The sequence below is a fragment of the Solanum lycopersicum genome, chromosome 6 (genome assembly GCF_036512215.1).
Source record: "Solanum lycopersicum chromosome 6, SLM_r2.1".
In the NCBI taxonomy this organism is placed as follows: Eukaryota; Viridiplantae; Streptophyta; class Magnoliopsida; order Solanales; family Solanaceae; genus Solanum; species Solanum lycopersicum.
Genome location: NC_090805.1, coordinates 48,618,017 through 48,637,030, shown reverse-complemented (window position 1 = coordinate 48,637,030; position 19,014 = coordinate 48,618,017). Strand labels below are relative to the sequence as shown.

Genomic DNA, 19,014 nt, shown 5'->3' with positions numbered 1-19,014 from the left:
CCTTTAGGTGCGAGGTGCGATCAACCGCGGCCGGGATCGATAAGTGGAAGTCATAAAAAGGGTTTACCAGATCAAAGAATCCCAGCAATCAAGGAAGGGGAAAGAGAGCAATATACTCCCCTGCTTCACCTGAACCCTCTATTCATTCAACAGAAGCCAGGGGCTGATTGAACGTAATGGGTTGCTGCATCTCATGCGATTGGAAGAGCACGAGAAGGACAAGCTACTGACTTTATACTTCCTGAGGCCTATGAGCCGTTAGTGGCTAGAAGAGCTCCGGTTCCTTTCGGAAGCCAGCCAGTCAATTAACAAGTTCCGGGACTTTCACTGCTCATTGGTGAGCGCAAAGGAAGCAAGGCCATGCGCACTAAGGCTCAGAAAGTTACCAACTGACTAAAGACAGAATCCTGAGCGAGCCGAGTGCGTATCCCCTGAGTACGATGCCCTAGGCGGCTTATGTGCGACCTGTGGCCCACGCCTCCTATTTGTTCAGGGCGGGCGGCGTGAACTCTGATTCGATCCGGTGCGAGCCGGGCTGATATTAACCAAAAAGATACCCAGTATAAAGATCTTCATTAGTGCGTAAACCGATTGTATACCACCACTGATAAACATGCAATTCAATCCTTATTCCTAGCAATGATTCCCAAAAAAGCAAAACCTCACTAGACCGAGGCCCATTGCTATGGAGCGGTTCCTAATGGAATAGGCAACAAAGCCACCTTGCCACCCACTGAATTGATAGACATTTTTCTTGAGGAAGAGATCAAATTTGGAGACCCCAATAATTTTAGTTCATCATGGGCAGGGACACTATTGCTGAGATAATAACTTCTATACGAAATGCTGATATGGATCGAAAAAGGGTGGTTCGAACGCCGATTCTCGTCTTTCGTCTTTTCTTTTGTGTGTCGAGCGAGTTTGGAAAGAAGGTTCCCGGTTGGCTTTGTATGAAGAATCCTATCTTTCTAGCCCTAAGTGAGCCATAGATTGTGAGTGAGCTTTCGAGGAGTAGAGATCGAGCGTCGAAATACCAGTGGATCAATTTGTCCGGTTACTCTGTCCCTGGCATCCCTTTCTTCCCGAGCCCTTCCTGCGTGCCACAAATGACCTACAAAGAAGAAGAATCCTAGAACAAAATGAGAGGTAGCTAACCAACTTCTAGGAGAGACATAATTGACTGCATTGATCTCATTCTCTTCGATCCCTTTCCGGAACCAGCCCTAGACCATTATCCCTTTCCTGCAATGGATCCGGTGGAAAAAGGGTTCCTAAATTTATACCGTCCGTTATTTCATATGTGACGACAGGTCGAACTAAAACAAAAAACCTTTTCTTACTAGGTGTAATTCGTTGGACATAGATCCAATTTTGAACTTTTTTGTATTCCTTGGAATTTCTTTTTCCTGTTCCTGGTGGTATCAAAACGCCGGTATGCCTGGATATCTTATCCGTCTCTCCAGGAAAATGGATATCTCCAGAAAAGATTTTCAGTTCAATTCGTTTTTTTTTTCTCTCCACCCGGACCAACCCACCGACTCGGCTTCTTAGATTTAAGGTGATTTGTGTATCGACCCCAACGATACTATTGTTCCGTACCATTAGGGAAGAAGATCCGGGCAAGATATGCACCTCTTCAGGAATGAAAAAAAATCGATCTACTTTCATTTGGTATTTTGGCCTAAATTCCTTGACTCCTCGATACTCAATCAAATCCTCTTTTTTGATGACTGAATGCGTTTCTATAGTCCCATATTTAATAATGCCCGAACTCTTTCTTCTGTATCGAGGATCATCGAAATAAGCAAGAATACTATTTCGACGGAAAATACCATTTACGGGGATTTCAATCGAGATACCTGAACAGGGCGATATTTTTTGTATCAACAAGATGTTATGGAATTTTCAAGATGCCTCCAAAGAGAATATGTAGCCCCTTTATTTTATATAGGCATGGATTAGGGTTTTAGGGTAGCCTCCAAGTAATCCTAATGGACCCTTGGGCTTGAAATATGTGGGGGGGCCGTTTTGTAGAGGCCCAACCTAGCCCAATGTAGTTGGATTTGACTTAAGGCAATCTTGACTTAAATAATTAATCCGGCTTTATTAACCCAAAATGTTGACTTGGGTCAATATGTCTTGAATTTAGAACTTAGTCCATACAAAATTTGGACTTAATCCCATAAAATTTTGCATGTCTACACTTACCAAACTAGGTAAGCTAGTCATATAGCTTGCTTAGCACAAAGTTTAGCCTGCTTGCTCCTTTAAATTACTCGTAGCGTAAGCGAGCGTAGAGGAACGAACGGAGCATCTCTCGTAGCACCGTAAGGCAACGAAGTTGCTGCATTGCATAGAGGTCGCTAAGATTGCTGGTAAGAATCGCTATTGCAAGTCTATCGAAGCCTACGCTACTTATTGATTATCAAAAAGCGAACCCCCCGGCCCTTCCCACCTGGGGCTACCCCTACCCTAAGATAAGACGGTTCCCGCCCTCAGGTCAGGGAATAGAGCTAACTGCATCGGAAAAAATAGCAATTCCTAGTCCGAATCCTGGACCTGGTTCACGCTTGAAAGCAGCAATTCTTCTTCCAATTTCGTACAGAAAATTGTGTATATAAAGAAGAGTTCGTCCTTCTTCAAAGAGATAAAGTCGCGCGGCCCTTCAATTCAAGATAGAGGCTTCCGTCATCGTTAGAATCCCGGGGCGGGGAAAATTACATAAAGGCGTGATAAGATAAGGACCACTAGGGGCCCGGTTTGTCCTTCTTCCCGCAAGAACCCTAACCCTTCATTCTATTCCATACAGCCGAGGTCTTCGAGCCTTGGCATTTCGAATCCCGTTGAATGGCTGTGGTTCCGGGACTCAAGTCTGGAGTCGCCAGGTGAGACATTCGGTTCACGAACCGGAAACCTATCTCCACAGCAAGCTCCTCACGAGCCATCTACTTCTCTAAGACCTGTTCCCAGGGATCCAGATCAATATGCCTCGGAGACGTGAAGAGGCGCACTCCGATACCATTGATGTCCAATAGCTTTTATAGTAATGGCTGGATCTACTACTACCTCGTCCATTGAGTATAACAGAGCAAATGATGGTATAGCAATGAACATAGGGATGATACTAGGAAATATGGTCCGAAGAATCTCGATAGTACAGGCACGTATCGAAGGAGCAAAGGAGGAGGTAGCAATAGCATTAGCAGGAGCAGCAGGAAGCGAACGAAAGTGAGCTTGTTCTCGAATCAGCGCACTAGGAATCGAAGATTGAAGATGATTTCCCGAACCATCACACGGATTCCGACCCAACTACCGTTTGTTTGCAAGCGAACCCAATAATGCCAGGAGGCGGATTCGGTACACTCTTTCCTCGGATAGAGACAGAGCTAAAGCAGCCTATCTCAGTTCTTTCATTCCATTGATAGAAGTCTAACTAGAAAAAGACTCGATAGCAGGCGACCAAAAAGCTCCGAGCAAATCTTCTAGAGAGCGTACCCTTAGTTTCGACTCTTTCGTCGATCGAGTAGCTTATTCGAACGTTGTGAACTCATTCCTGCTTTTGCAATACCAGCGCATCTTGTGCCACAGAATCGGTTGTGCTCTGCCTCTTCCCCTCTATCAGAAGATTGCCTTGTGTGGAAGGTTGACTCTGAACTTCAGTCGCTGATGGCGAGATCGATTTTTTGTTCGAGGTTCAAGAGGAAGAAGAGGAACCACCGCCCAATGGTGCTTTTACGAAAGTATGGTCACCGGTGGCTAATACCTTCTCGAGACTATCGAACCTGAAATCCACTTTCCATCGCTCTTTTTAGGTTGGCATAATATAGAAAGAGAGCCGATTCCAGTGTCTCCTAGGAGGCGCCGTGCGTCGAGTATACACCCGGTACCCAGCTTCCCGTAAACGATACGACAATGGAAGATTCTTAGACATAATAGCCCTCATTACAGGAACAAGGGATATGGAACTAACTAAGGATCTTAACATGTGACGATGTCAATGACACGAAAAAGGGATATATACAATGAATGGAATATACTGCTAGAGTATTTGAAAGCATCTGCAAAGCCAACAACGGGCACAGTCGATCGTAGATCCCACATGATGCCTTGTACCCTCACCCAACCTTGTCTCTCGCCTGTCGACTTGAGTCGAGCTAACTTTCGATCGAGGACTACCGGTGAAAAGTGTTTGTAGCGTCAATTCCTTTCGGTGTACATCTCACTACCTCATAGAAAATCCTGTTTAGGAAGCTAGCGCCCGCTCTCGCCCCAATATACGTGTAGGTGGCTGTAGGGTTGGGGTGGCTTGCTGGGTGAGACTGATAGAAAGAAAGGACGGGGGGGAGGATCGATACACTTCGTTGTCCATCCCATGGACAACTCCTTCCTCTTAGGGCTGTCGGGGAGTCCGAGGCGGCTCCAACCAAAAGTAGGAAACTTGTTCCGACCCTTTTGTTCGAAATTTCTTCGTTTGTACTGAACCGCTTGCAGAATCAAATCCTGTTCCACAAGATCCTATATCAGCTATACATCCTCCTTGCATTTATGCCGGAGACGTCGCCAGTGCTTTTAGGATAGATCGAAAGTTCCATCGATTTAGGTGTAGGAGGAGTAAGGGCTTTTAGCCTAGGAAGACGACGGTGCTAGAGAATCAGTGATTGGGGGAATAATGATTGTCGAAGGGAGGTAGCGGTCTAAGCCTCTTAGGCTTGGCACAGGAACTCTTCTCTCACCCGCTGGAAGGAAGTGATGTGACCCTGGTAGGATGAATTGAATTAGCTAACGAATCTTCCGTAATGCTTGCAAAGAAATCAGAAGAAAGGCTTCTGCCCCTTGGCGACTCGGAACGAATGGGAAGAAGTGAATCAGAAATGAACTTATATAAGAGCGCGTGGCTCGGTCCTCTGACAAGGACATCTCTTTCTCTGCTTTAGTCCTAAAGTCCATTAGGTCATGACATTTGTTTGATTAGACGATTATCAGGTGATCCAGAAGACCTAATCCCGAAGAAAAAACTACTCGAATAAAGGGTCGAATTAAGACAGATACCGATCAAACTAGGGAGAGACGAGGCATTAAATTGGGGTTTATCGGGACCAATGCTACGAGCTTCTGGAATAGAATGGGATCTTCGTAAAGTTGAACAATGGCGAAAACTCAAAAATCCATGGTTTCCCGGTAGAACCCTATTTCGCCCAAGTTGTTTCGGAACCGGAAAAAAGAAGCGGTTTTTATGGATCGACTTGGAAAATGGAAAGATTTGTACAAGTTATACGTTTCGTCACCACTTTGTGGAAAATCGTTAGGTATGAATATGTTAGATACCTGTGACTCGATTGGTGAAATAGTACTCCCAATTCGAAGTTTTTTCCTGGAAGTTTCAACCTTGTTGACTATGACAACAGTCGCGACTATAAACAGACTCGGCGATCTTGTGCTATACTCCGGTGATATCTTTCCTACCGAGACACGCAAACTCCCATGGAAAAGAGTTGCTTTAGGCACGGACCACAAACCCACGAACCACATTCTTAGAATACAGATAGGCAGAAGACATTACGCTAGCCATAAACGCTTTCCTTCAATGACGGAATAGATGAAATAAATCAAAAAATGGATTTTTGTTCAAGAATGAAATCTTATTGGAACTGTCCATATCCGGTTCATCCTTCGGAACCATATCACATGGGTCTTTCGCAAACTAAGGCAAATAAAGAGTCTTATTCAAGAGATCTTCGCCTTTAGATATTCGTAAGGTAAAGCGCCAATTTCAGCCTTCTAAATTGGAACTTGCAGAAAGGTGTTCTGCTATCGCCCTTCCTTTTTGGTTACATGGATGCCAGTCATCATAGTCTGAACTTGAAATCTTTCGTAGGCTCATCTCGTCGATTGGCATTCCGATCCTGGTCATTCATAGATAGTCGGCGCTTTTAGTCATAGGCTATCGCCCATTCCTGATCAACTGTGGCACAATTAGTTCAAATTCTTTCAGAACCCTTCCGGTGGGTTGTTCCTTTATCTGTCTTTTCCATCCAGTGCCCGTCACCCCAACAAACTAGACGCACGCATCAAGGCGTTCTGCCAACGAGCGAAGGCGATCGCTCAAGAAAGGGGATTCAGAAGAAGAAGAGGAGAAGCAAGAATGGCAATAACCTCCGCTATTTCCGCTTCGGGTACTGTTAACTTCCCCGCCATTCTTGTAACTGTCACCTGTAATCCGCGCAGGTGTGTCCGCACCCCCCTGAGTGGACGAGAAAGAAAGGATTTCTCGGAGCAACCCCCCAGGTTCCAGACCCAGGAGTCAACTTTCCCGTATGAGCATTCGGTACATGTATCAGTCCGTGGAAGAGTGAAAGGGTCACCACTACTGAGGATCCCCCCCTAATCTTAGATAGGTCGTCTGAGGGTTCGCCGCGGTTCATTGCTGTGCTTACACACAAGGCTACCCTTTTCCGAAAGCTCCGCAGGACCACCTACCACTAGTCTTCGGCCGGAGGGGTTTATTGCACAAAAAGGCCGGGGCGCAGGCTCCCGAAGAGAGAAGCCCAACGAATGTCAGATGCAAAGCCCCGCACCTCATTAAGATCATATTGGCATACTCTCCCAAAAAAGAAAGAGCAGACCCCATTGAAGACGAGAGTGAGGTACAACAAGGCCATTTCTGTCCACCGCCCTTCTCACGGAGCCGTACGTGGACGTTACCGCTCATACAGCTCCCAGCCAGCAAGCAGTTAGCCTTCCTCTACAAGGAATGGAAGTGTGGATGAATCGACATCAAATATAGGATTGTTGTTGTACACGATCTCCATTTTAGTAGTCCTAGCTATCCACTCCACTATGTGGTAGAGTGTTCGTCCCAACCCCTTCGCAGGGGTACCTTCCCTTTTAATTGAGAGAAGAACTCGGAATTGACTCCCCTCGATTCGAGATCCGAAAGAAGGGTATAGAGTTTATCCAAGGAATGCTCTCCCGTGGCGGTACGCGGATTCTCGAGGGCCCGAGCTCCCCGTCCCAGCCAATCCCCCGTTGGATCAAGGACCGCCATGATCCTTAGAATCTCGACCTTGACCTCGAATAGGTCTTTTGCCTCTATTTCGGCCAGGTACATGATCCCGATAGGGGGAGTATAGGAGTATTTGGCTAGGAGCCTCCGCTGGATAGACTGAACGGAATCCCCCCCTATCACTTCATCCAGTTGATACGGATAGGGGACCACTCGTGGGGGCTGATTCGATGGACCAGCTTCGTTCCCCCGGGGAGCTACTTGAATAGCAGGCGGCACATGTCCTGGTTCTGGTTCTGGCTGATCCACCGACGTGCCCGTTTCCGTAGATTTTTCCCATGATTCCAAGAGGACATCAATCCCAAAATGATCCTCTTCAAACTCAGCCCCGCTTGCTTGCCCGGAAGGGCCCGGAAGAGGAAGTGATCCCCCGACACTAAAAAGCAAAATCCCAGAGAGAAGCTGAGAACACAAAATCCCTAAATGGGATAGCAAAGAGTTCCTTAGAAAAAATATAAATAAAGCTGTGCGCCTACCCGGATTGGCTTCGCTATCGCTCCCGTGTAGGGCGGGACGGGGTGGATGGTTATGGCGTATCGTGGCTTGAGTTGGGTTAAAAGCACGGAATGTCTTAGCACCATCACCGTCTTCAAATAAAGTCTTTTCTACGGTAGCACCATGAATGGCGCATAGCAAAGCAGCGCCCAATACACCGGCAACTCCCATCATGTCTCCAAAAGAGCTTCCCTCCCCTTTAGGACCCCGTTAGTAGCGGCGAGCGAGAGCGGATTGGGGGCACAACATCCTTATGCACCCATTTCACATCTTAGGCCTAGCTGGTGTAAAAGGTCTGGAAAAAACTTCCAACAGACACTCCACTCAGGGAAGCAGAGCTCAGACTCAAAGCCCTACGGGAAGAGCAGAACTCTCTTGCGAGAGAAATGACATTAAAACACCGAGGTAACGGAAGTGAAGGCAACTCAACAGGAGGAATAATAAGAGGAGCACAGGGATAAAATTGAAGGAACAGGAGAGAAGAATAAGAATGAGTTTATTTTAGCCAATTGTTAGTTATATTTGAAATGTAGTGCCTGTTCTGTAAGCTCTCTTATAGGATCTCCCTTTGTTATTTTTTATAAAAAATATATAAAAATAGGTTATTCCTATGAGTAATGTTCCGAAATCATTTAGAAAATGTTTATATCAAAACAAAACTCCCAGGATAAAGTAAATTAGAGTTTCCAAATGCTTTGAATCTATATTCATAGGAGGTTATCATGGTGTATACACTTGGTAGTGTCGTAAATAGTGTACAATCTGAGTTTCCTGCTGTTCGCCTATCTACTCTGGTTGAGCATCTTGATTCCCTCATTAGAACGCATGCTCCTTTGATGAAAGATCGCAGGTGTGGCTCCTTCCTATGGTCTCTACTGCCAACTCGTTTCACTCCAGTTTACCGTAGCAACTACAGCAAGCTGACTAGCTCCCTGGCTCGTATGACTAGCTCGCTTACTTTACTTTCACTCAACAGCCTAGCTCTAACAAGCCAACTCCGTTCCTAGTTTCGCTACCCTGCTTTAGCCTCCCCCCTTATAACGAGCAAGTAAGTATACTAGCTGAGCTAGCCGCATTCCTAGTTACTACTTAGTAGCCTTATTTCACTTACAGCTATCTAAGACATTCAGGGCCCTAGGCTTACCATTCTTTCATTTCATTCAATTGATTGGTCTTTATTTAATACGATCCCACTATACATATCGATATACATATAGATTCACCGACTACATTTCAGCCATCCAGAGATCCTGATCTATTTGGAGCTCTCTCTTTTTTCCAGCCTTCTTTTTATTTTAAAGGCATATAGTGCGTTCTCGCTTTCAGGGGGAATTCAAGTAAAAATCTAGTACAAGGAGGAAGCGAAAGGCTAGCTACCAGGTACGAAACAGAGTATGACTATAATAAATCATAGAGCAATGCTAGACTGCTGATCTTCTGGAGTAGCCTGACCCTGGGAAAGAGGCTGTAATCGCCGCCGAGAATAAACATGCTGTGCCGGGTGACAGGAATCCTCTGAGGTCAGCCTTGCTCAGGATCATGGTTTAAATAGAAATAGGTCGATTTTGTTGGAAAATTCAGGTTATAACAATAAATTTAGTTTCCTAATTGTGAAACGGTTAATGATCCAATCAAAGGAATAATTGGAACAAGGGTATCGAACTTCTTAATTGGATTATTGATTAGAAATGAATTTTCTAACATTTGACTACGTACCATTGAATGATTTAGTCGCACACTTGAAAGATAGACCATAAAGTCACGGGTCTTGCTTTATTTATATTCTTCCTGAAAAGCCGCTCTCTTCCACCCGATTTGAACTGAACCTCGTTCTAGTGATATTTTCTCCCTTTTGAAACTGAAACTCAGTTGCCTACGCCCAGTCATTCCGAAGAACACTTGCCCCCCCCGTCTTCAAGTCTTCCTCCATCAGGTCATCTTCCGGAACCAAGCCTTCTGAAAGAGCCGTATGAGGTGAAAATCTCATGTACGGTTCTGTAGAGTGGCAGTAAGGGTGACTTATCTGTCAACTTTTCCACTATCACCACAGTGATTATGTACTAGGCTTATCTAATGAATTGAGTCTTCCAAAGGCTTCTGACTATAGGCGCTGGAGTCAGCCTGTCTCGCGAATTGCACTGGTCATTGTGCGGAATGCCCTCTAAGCCAGTCAGTCAATGGAGGGACCGGGGCGCTAGGTATTTTCTTTCTTCTGGCCGTAGGTGTGAGAGGGAGCGCACTCTCGACATGCAGGCATATCTCGTTGAATCAGTCTTTTTCGCGCTTGGCGAGGGGGAGGGGCGTACAGACCACTCCATTCGAAGTCTCACAAATGTTGCACCCCGGCAGCAAAGCGAACCACCGTCTTCCTTGATCTACACATTCACGCCCTTTAGAGTTAAGGAATGATGGTTAAGAGTTCTTGCTTTTGAGTTCCCATCATTGACTCTTCAGAAAAAGATACTGCATGGTTTCCACTGTTGGTCGATTACAACACCAAGACCACGTACGTAGAGCGCCCAAGCGCTTTTTAGGCCAGCTCAGTTCTCTTATCCATCGGTCCAATGCACTGGGCTCATCTCATGGAGGGAAAAGCCAAAATGTAGTTGTCTTGCTCGCCGCCTCGACGCATTCCCGCTGAAAAACATTCTTTTTCCGACAAAACCCGGAGAATTCAATTTCACCGGGTCCATGTCGGAGACAGCGGGGCAGTCGTTACACCATTCGTGCAGTCAACCCCAGAAAACAGGGCATTCGAAGCATCAATCTCATTCTATGCTCTATGCCATCTTCCTTATACTTTGACTATTAATTCATGTGCACAAACCTCCCTCACAAAGGAAAGCGGGAAAGTGTAGCGGCGGGCGAAATGGGAGCTGCCTAAACCGTGAAAACGGGGTTGTGGGAGAGCAATACAAGCGTCGTGCAGCTAGGCGAAGCAGCCCGAATGACAGCGCTTTTTAGCTTTCTTCAGGATTTGGCCCGAACTGTTCGGCAGATTCCCACGCGTTACGCACCCGTTCGCCACTTTGTTCTCAACTCTTCTCACCTCCTGGGCGAGACAAGCTACCTTCGTACTCTTTTTGTACCTCGAAAGGGGGGTCCTCCTTATGATGCTACGGACGGCTGTCCGAAGTGCAAGGGGTAAACTCGGACTCGGATAGGATAGGATTGTGGGGCTGGTATGTCCTTTCAGTTCTGGTCTGGGGAACGCCGATCAGAGAAAGCACTCCTATACTGCCTGGTGTTGATCCTATCAACTTAGAGAGTGTCTAGATTAAGACACTTCTCGTATTCGGACTATCAAGATCGACTAAATGAGAGTGTGGCTGACATGGAATTTTGGAATTCAAGAAAAGAAAGGCATTGCCCAATACATTTATTCTATACAATAGGAATTCCAAGCCGTAAAGGGATGAATAAGAGGAGAGCAAAGCGCCAATGGCGCGCGAAGCGCATGCGGAACGGGCACGGAGAAAAAGAAGTGTGGAGGAGAAGCAGCCGAGCTTCTGACCTGGACCCTTCTATTGCAATTATAAGCTTCTTGATGTACTTTATCGTATAAAGGCCAAAGTAGGCCCATTGCTAGTAGGTTGATGGGTCGCGCGCCCGGCACACATGTTTTGGCCTTGTGTGTCCATAACTCAAAATAGGTGACTCTCTTACTTATCTATTCCCATCCATCTTTACCTCTCCTACTCCACTACTTCCCTCCTTCAAGGCGTGATTAATGCGCCTTAAACCTCTCTCTTGAAAAAGAGCATTTTTTAGTGAAGCCCCTGGGATTATTGAACGTAAATCAGTGCACGAGCCTGCGATTGCCTTCGCGGATCCAAACGCGCTCACAAGGCGCACAATAAGAATAAGACCTTGCATGCCGGTACCAAAAACCGATGCCTTACCACTTGGCTATACACGTCGAGAGGGAAAGAGCCCGGATCACCAGCCTCGCCTCGCTCTTGTGACATGCTATGTTTCCCCTCTCTATTCCCAAGTAAAGGGTGAGTCCCATGCGTCAGTTTGTGGATCGCGGTCTCACACACTAATCCCTACAGGTGCCCGTAGTAGGCCGGCACTAAGTAGAGAAGATCTCCTTGGCGCACGAGGTGGCTTTAAGTGATAGGGGATTTTAACCGCCGGTCACCGGTGGCATAAGATCCTTCTCTGCTTGTCTAACTCAAGCCAGATAGCAGCAATCGCTCGAAATAGTCATGGAACACATGAGGGGGGTTTCCACTTTATTACTCAGGTAGAGTGAAATGGCTAGGCTCCCCTATCACCTGTTTCCTGTCCACAAGTGGGCAATGAAGGTTCTATCCAGTATTCCATCCCCATATGGAGTCCGCCCAAGGGAGAAATCCAATCCAATGGGTCACTGGGACTGGGCTTGACATCGATCTATGCTTATTTTCAACTCCCCGAAGCATTTCGTCGATTACTACGCCCTTCCTCGTCTCTGGGTGCCTAGGGCTTTGATAAAAATTTTTAATCGACTTTTGTCCTTTTAATTGACATAGACCCCAGTTATATGATAAAAAAATGGCGCCGGGCGAGGGCGCCGCTATGCCCCTTAATGAATCGAATGGTCCTTCGACCTTCGTTTGATTCCGACGGCCGGCATAGATCTCATGAGACCGTAAAAGTTCTGTCTTGGTCCGAGTGGGGATAGCATTTCTCTTCTGCATGTCCATGGAGTTTTGAAAAATCCAAACATCTCAGAGATAGATAGAGAGGTAGGAATTTCTGCAGACCGAGTGAGTTTCCGCCGATCCAGATGTGCCAAAGATTGAGGACTATGAGGGTACGGTGCTATCCTTGTACTTTGTTTGTTGCACATGGCCCTACCATTAACTACTTCATTTATGAATTTCATAGTAATAGAAATACATGTCCTACCGAGACAGAATTCTGATTTTGGTTTTCGTATCATGGATCTTGGGTCGCGCCCCTCCTAGATTCGGATTCTACTTTTGAGCCTTTCCACAATTAACTAATTTTACCTTTCTAATATGTATTACGTATTCAAATTCGGTAATATCTCCTTGAACAGGCGAATTTTTCAGGTTTCAGCAACTCTGCGCACGATCACGAGCCATTCCCACCGACCCATCATGAGGTCACATTTTCTCGGCTTTCTTCTGCCGAACCGAACGAAGACAGAGAATTGCGGAGCTCCGCCCCTACTTCAATTAAAGCTCGCCCCCCCTTTTTTCCCTCTAAAGCCCCTCGCTCCACTCATTTTGGAACTTCTAATCAGACCTGGCTGAACATGAAAAAAAAAAAAAGAAATTGCTGCTTAAACAATGAAAACAAAAACTTTTTGAACTCTATTCCTTAATTGAGTATAGAACGGTTTAGTTACAAGAGTTGAATTCGAGGAAAGCAAGCGTTTGCCGGTAACCAAAGCCTCACTCTGATTATGTCGTGAGGCTGACGGAATCCAATCCATAAACCCGGAAATGAAACGTTGTTCGTTCCCTTTCGTCAAGTAGGTAAAGTAGGCATACGAACCACTTTGCCTTAGACTCTATTGGAACAAAGCAAAGAAGGAGGCGGAATGGAGAAAGGAAAGGGACAAGGGCGGTCTTGCTTGGCGCGAAGGCTGCTGGTTCGGGGGTAGAGTACTTGAAGCTGTTCTGACTGCCGTATCTTTTTTGAACCGAATACCTTCCTCTGTAATCTCAGACTCCTTGCTTCTGGGGACATTGATCCAAAGCTCGAGTACGGTCCGTGCGCCGTTTTTCTTCTCTACCATGACGAATCAATTGATTTAATGTAGGCATCGCTCTTTCCTTTGTCCTTCCCCCCTATTTTTGCCCTATCACTAGTTGGGCGAACTAAGGATTTCGTGCTTGCAAGGAAGCGTGCAAGTGGGTGAACGCATCACCAGCCAAGCTAGTCACTTGGAACATAGGGGTATTCAATCCCCGAGCTTCCGGGCCTTGAGAACCGACTTCGGATTTGCCCCTTAGATAGTGAGTAGCAAAGAAGGGTAGGGTTTCAAGTTTAGGGTTTTCACTTCCACGGAGCAAAAGGGGAGGACGGGGTCGCAGGATGAGATTCTGAAAGAGTAACCGCAATATCAGTAGAAATGGTTCGAGCCTCTTATTTTGATTTCTCGAACCGAGAGATCCATGAATCGGGATCCTGATGCATATAGATACAAATGGTCCAATGGGAGCAAGAGTTTCCAGGAACATTTGGAACAGTCCGTTTCGAAGCTAGATATTCGTAAGGTAAAGCGCCGCGGTTCTCTCCATCCGATCGATAGTAAGAGCCAATACCTTCATGTGGTGTCAAACAAGAATTACTACAATCCTTTTTAGAAAAAGGTGGCTTAACTAACGAAAGAAAGATGGAACCTGGAAAGGAGCAGAGTTGAAGCTTGAGCGGTACTCCTTCTCTTTCAAACTCACTTCTTAAGGTTCGGAGATGCTCGCCCGTCTACCGGGATAGGAGAAAGAATTAACGCTGCAAAGACCAATGCCCCAATTGCTGTACAATAGAGTTGTAATTCACTAGTTATTCCAGATGCTCGCCAAAGCTGAAAAAAACCAGAGGTTATTTGTATTCCTCAGACCGGGAAGAAGAGAAAGAAAGGTCAATCTCCGAAAGGCCTTCGCAGAGCTGAGCTTTAGGGGGTAATACTTTTTGTGGTCTTGCTTCGTTAGTTTTATACTAACAAGCAAGCTTCGGCGACCGCTCGACCTAGCGCGTTAGCCCCAGTACTATAGGGAAGGCCTATGCGAAGAAAAGGCCTGCCCATCATCAAAGCAAGCCCAAGTCCATGCAAGAAGGCCCTCCAGATCTGTCCAAATTCAAAGCCCGTCAAAGGCATATGAAATCATGCAAAGGATCCGAGCCCATCCAAATGATGTTCAGCGGGCTAAACCCAAGTAGCTCTGGCCCATGATCCAAGAGACCCGAAACTCGTTCATCATGCTATCCTTACCTTCTAACTAACCTCTTCGATTTCGCTTATCCTAACAGTGATTGATTAGGCCTAACTATTGAAGCTGGTTATGCAAAACTAGTTTGAAAAGTTCTTCCATTTAGTAATGGAAGTCATCCGTTGTCACTTTCTGCCCTTCACTCGTGCAGTTGGACTGACTAGTGACTTTAAATTGTAACCGGAATCAAAGTTTTGCAAAATGGTGTCAACCGGTAATAGAATGTAGCTAGATAACTGATGCCACAGCATCCAAAATACTTCTATGCGGATACCCCTTTTTTACTCTCAACCATTGCCGAGAAGAGAAAATGCTCAAGGGGGATGGGGTTTCTCTCGCTTTTGGCATAGCGGGCCTCTTCCGATTCATTGACTATTCTCACCTTCTACCGGTCAAGTTAGTCCCATTAATTAGTACTACCTCGGAAAGGAAGGAGAATAAGGGAAGGTGCCAAGTAGCTGATTGCACATTACTAAGGCAAGGAATAAGACGTCTGAGAAGGGATGCCGAAAAAAGGCTTCAATTTAATCTGGTGCAAAGTCAGCCGGCTGTCGTTCCACTTGCACTTGATCGGAAAAAACACGGTTACCTTCAAAAAAGAGGAAGAGAGGGCCGAAGACGGATCAAGGTAGCTTGCCTGCCAAGCCGATAGGCGAAGGGCTGAAGGATGGAACGCGCAAAGTAGATCGTGCACCTGTCGTTGAAGAGCGAAGCGAGCCGCGCTAGCCTAGCAACGTTTTTCAACTCCAAATAAATTGATATAGACTACAATACTTACATCACCTTTATCTTGACTATGGTATTTTTGTATTTTTGGTAAACAGTTGCCTAAGCTTAATTGTTGTGATGCTGATTTGCTAGTAGAATTATATCCTATTAATTATCCTTGCTATTTCAAGTATATATTTTCTTATGAAGGTATATTATTGTGTTATAATGAATATTTATTTTATTTCATTCGATAAATAAAAAGTTTTCGTCTATTATCAAATGCCCCTCAAAAAAAGTAAAAAGTGTCTTTCTCCTCTCTATCATATTCTTCTAGGAGTATAACATATTTTACTTTTTGTTGTCTATTTAAGAAAATATTATTTTCTATATTCAATAATTCTTTGAATATAATATTCTATCTGAAATGATTAAAATTTCAAAATTCAAAAGGCATGGTGGTACGTTGCAAACATTTTTATTTTTAAAAATAATTATATGACTCAAAAGTGGATGTTAATTTTTAAATTTTGAATCGAATCAAACTAAAACATAGGCATAAATTTCTATTATTTTATGCTACTATGCTACCACAATTTAGTGAGTACTTGAATCCAACACAATCCCCCCACTGTAGTAAGAACTAAGCACCAAATATAGACTCCTCTTTTATGCCCCCAATCAAGAGTACAAAAAAGCTCAACTTTGAATGTCCTTTTTGCCTTGTCCAACATTAAACTAGAACCTATTTTGACCAATAAATATAAGCGTTTTCAAATGTTTTAACTTGTAACACAATGAACTAGGTTTGTAAAAATCAATTCTACATTTAATAATAACAAAAATCACCTACCATAGTGTAAGAAACAAGATCTCAATCCTAAAAACTAACACATTTTCCAAACCAAATTGGACTTAGTTATATGAAACTTCATCGTCAATATTGCTCTACTTTTTGCTATTCTTATTTCATAACGCGTGTCTAGGTGGGCATGTCCAAAATATTCTGTATCGTAAGAATTCATAACAACGGATTTCATAATGTGAACAAACTCGAAGCAAAACAAATTGAAATAAGTGTTTACAGAATTGTAAACGAGTTCCCGTTACTAGTAGCTTAAAATTACACTAACAAAACAAAACGTACAAACTTCACCGGAAAATTGAGTGATCGATCTTACTTACTACTTGGAGCGCCGTCTATTAGTTACAATGGTTGATCGGATTCTTGAGAAGGGCGTTAATGGCTCGAGAATGGAGTCTCTGTATTTGTTGGGCAAAACTTGAATTCTGCCCCTTTTTGATCGAACCAATGGATATGAAGATTTATCCGCAATAACTTCCTCTGTATACTCGTTAATTCTTCGTTTAAGCTGTTTTTTAGTAGCAGTAACGTCGTTATCGTTGTTGTAGTGGTGTTCGTCCATTTTTAATTTCTCATCAAGTTTAAATGGATTTTCGTCTTTAAAGTCTCCAAATATCAATGTTGCTGCTTCAATTAGTAAACCCATAAATCCTTGTTGCTCTTTCACTTCCCCAATTTCTTCTTTCGATTCACTCGTCTCAAAAACCCCATCATTCTCAAGCTGCAAAATTTCTACGCTTTTACACGATTCCTCTCCACCGTCATCGATATCAGAGCATTTCCCAAAATCAACACTGCCGCTGCCGCTGCCGCACTCCGCCACAACGGGACGGCTAACAAAACCGCCGTCAACCGGAGACCCAGATTCCTCCTCCATCTCCAGCGGCGTTAAATTAAACCCAATGTTCAAGTCAATAGCAAATCCATCGAGATTTTGCGAAGGTGGAGTATTGTTGTTTTGTGGTGGGACAGTGGAGATAATTTTGAGAATCTTTAACAGACAATTCTGCGCTTTTGAACAATTAACACGTTGAGCTTCGCTACATAGAGACGAAGAAGATGAACAATTTCGATCGCTACCCATTTTTGTTGCTTTGTTTTACCGATCGAATTCAAAAATTTTAGAGGTACCTTTTCGACCTCTCCAACGAAAAGTCGCTAAAAATTTTTTTGTGAAAAATAGAGAGAGAACAGAAGTGAGAGTTCATAGAAACAAGAAACTGCGGACCCGATTCTTCTGCCTTTTCTTCCTACTCCTATCTTAACCTTTTTACGAATGTTGGTCTATTTTATATTTCCGTTTATTTTTATTTGTCACTAACATCGAAGTTTATTTATACACCTTGATAAATATGTTAATTTTCAAATTAATATAATTAATAATTTACAGTATATTTATTTAATTTTTGAATATATTGAATTTTAATTATTAAAAAACAAATCTGATATAGAGGTTAGTACTCCTTAATCTTTAATCAGAGTTTTGAATTATAATTCTAGATTAGTGGGGTTTCAATATGAATATTAAATATCGAATAAAAATTCAAAAAAATATGATCGAGTGATAAATATTTTTTTTATTTTTAACAAGAAATCTCGAATTCAAATTTAACCAAACAAAAAAGAGAATGTCCTGGAATTGATACTCTTGTGTTGAATGTAAATGAATCTAGTCTAATTTTTATTAGTATGAGTACATGCTTATAATTGTATACATGAGAAGAAATTAATGTGTGAAGTATTAAGATTTAAATTAAAAATTAGATAGAGTAATTTAATCAAATTGTTTTTTAATTAATATTTATTTAATAAATACGTTAAAAATATATATAGTAGACCGAAGGCCGCATCGTATCATGAGATTCTTATCATAAACTTGTTATTTCCGCAAGTGCATTTCAGAATGCTTATGTTGGATTATTAAAACTACTTTACTTATTAAATACAATTTTTATTTAATTTTGTTCGATGTACTTGTCATTTAGAAGGTCAACATAATTTTTATTTCCTTTAACATATATATTTATCGATGGTTTCTAAAAAAAAAAAAATTAGTATGTTATGGAGTAATGATAATTTTATATCTTAATAACAGTTTATTAATTGATATTAAATAAAGATTAATTTATGGTCGTCGTTCCGCGTTGGGCGGCTCGGCTCTCTGGAAGAAGAGAATATGTCATACTAGCTAATTATAATATGGTTATGTATGCATGTAAATTTAATAATGTTAGTAATAAATTTTAAAATGATAGAAAAAATAATTACGCATAAGTATTAAGAAATAGAATTTATTTACTAAATAATATAGGTATTTATTATTTTGATTATTTAAGTAATTCAAGGGTAAAACAACGTATTTTCGATAATAAAAATAATGTGGACCTTGTTGGAATATTTTATTTTCATGAAATGAGAATTTTGTGAGTTTCCTTGAAATATTCTATTGTAAGAATTAGAATCTGGTCATATATTCTTGATCTCATTATAACTATTCCAATGATTTATGAGATATTCAAAATGTTTTTTTAAAAGAAAGTATATTTATTTCATTTTTCCTTTCATTTTGAGGAGGATTATTATTTATCTCATGATCTCTTTAGGAAAATTCAAGAGCTTATGAAATATTCTAAAATATAATGACTTAAGAGTTAATGGGCTATTTAATATTTTTTTTTTTTTTATGAATCCTTTAAAGTTATGGAATATTTGAGACTATAATGACCTCCAAAAATCTTAGTGATTGAAGTTGTAGGTAGAATCCACAAAACTTGAATTTGCACATATAGTGGATAGAACTTGATTTTATCAATTTGATTTGAATATAACAGATTATGTACTTTTTAAAGTTACTATTTCAATCTTTTTATTTTTATATTTATATTATAAATAAAGAACTAGTACTGTATAATTATATAAAATAGGGGGGTCAT

The 19,014-nt window shown here is 42.7% G+C and overlaps 1 protein-coding gene and 1 pseudogene across 1 annotated transcript; one reads left to right on the top strand and one right to left on the bottom strand.

The window, feature by feature from the left end:
- Positions 1-5,826: 5,826 nt before the first annotated feature.
- LOC138349414 (uncharacterized) lies at positions 5,827-6,784 on the top strand (annotated as a pseudogene).
- On the bottom strand, positions 6,635-7,762 carry LOC138349182 (uncharacterized). The gene has a single exon (XM_069299450.1). The coding sequence runs from the start codon at positions 7,730-7,732 to the stop codon at positions 6,836-6,838; it is 897 nt and encodes a 298-aa protein (XP_069155551.1). The 5' UTR covers positions 7,733-7,762; the 3' UTR covers positions 6,635-6,835.
- Between the last annotated feature and the right edge of the window lie 11,252 nt (positions 7,763-19,014).

Bases quoted from the DNA above. Each gene is read 5' to 3' on its own strand.
- LOC138349182 (XM_069299450.1), bottom strand. From the start codon at position 7,732: ATGATGGGAGTTGCCGGTGTATTGGGCGCTGCTTTGCTATGCGCCATT.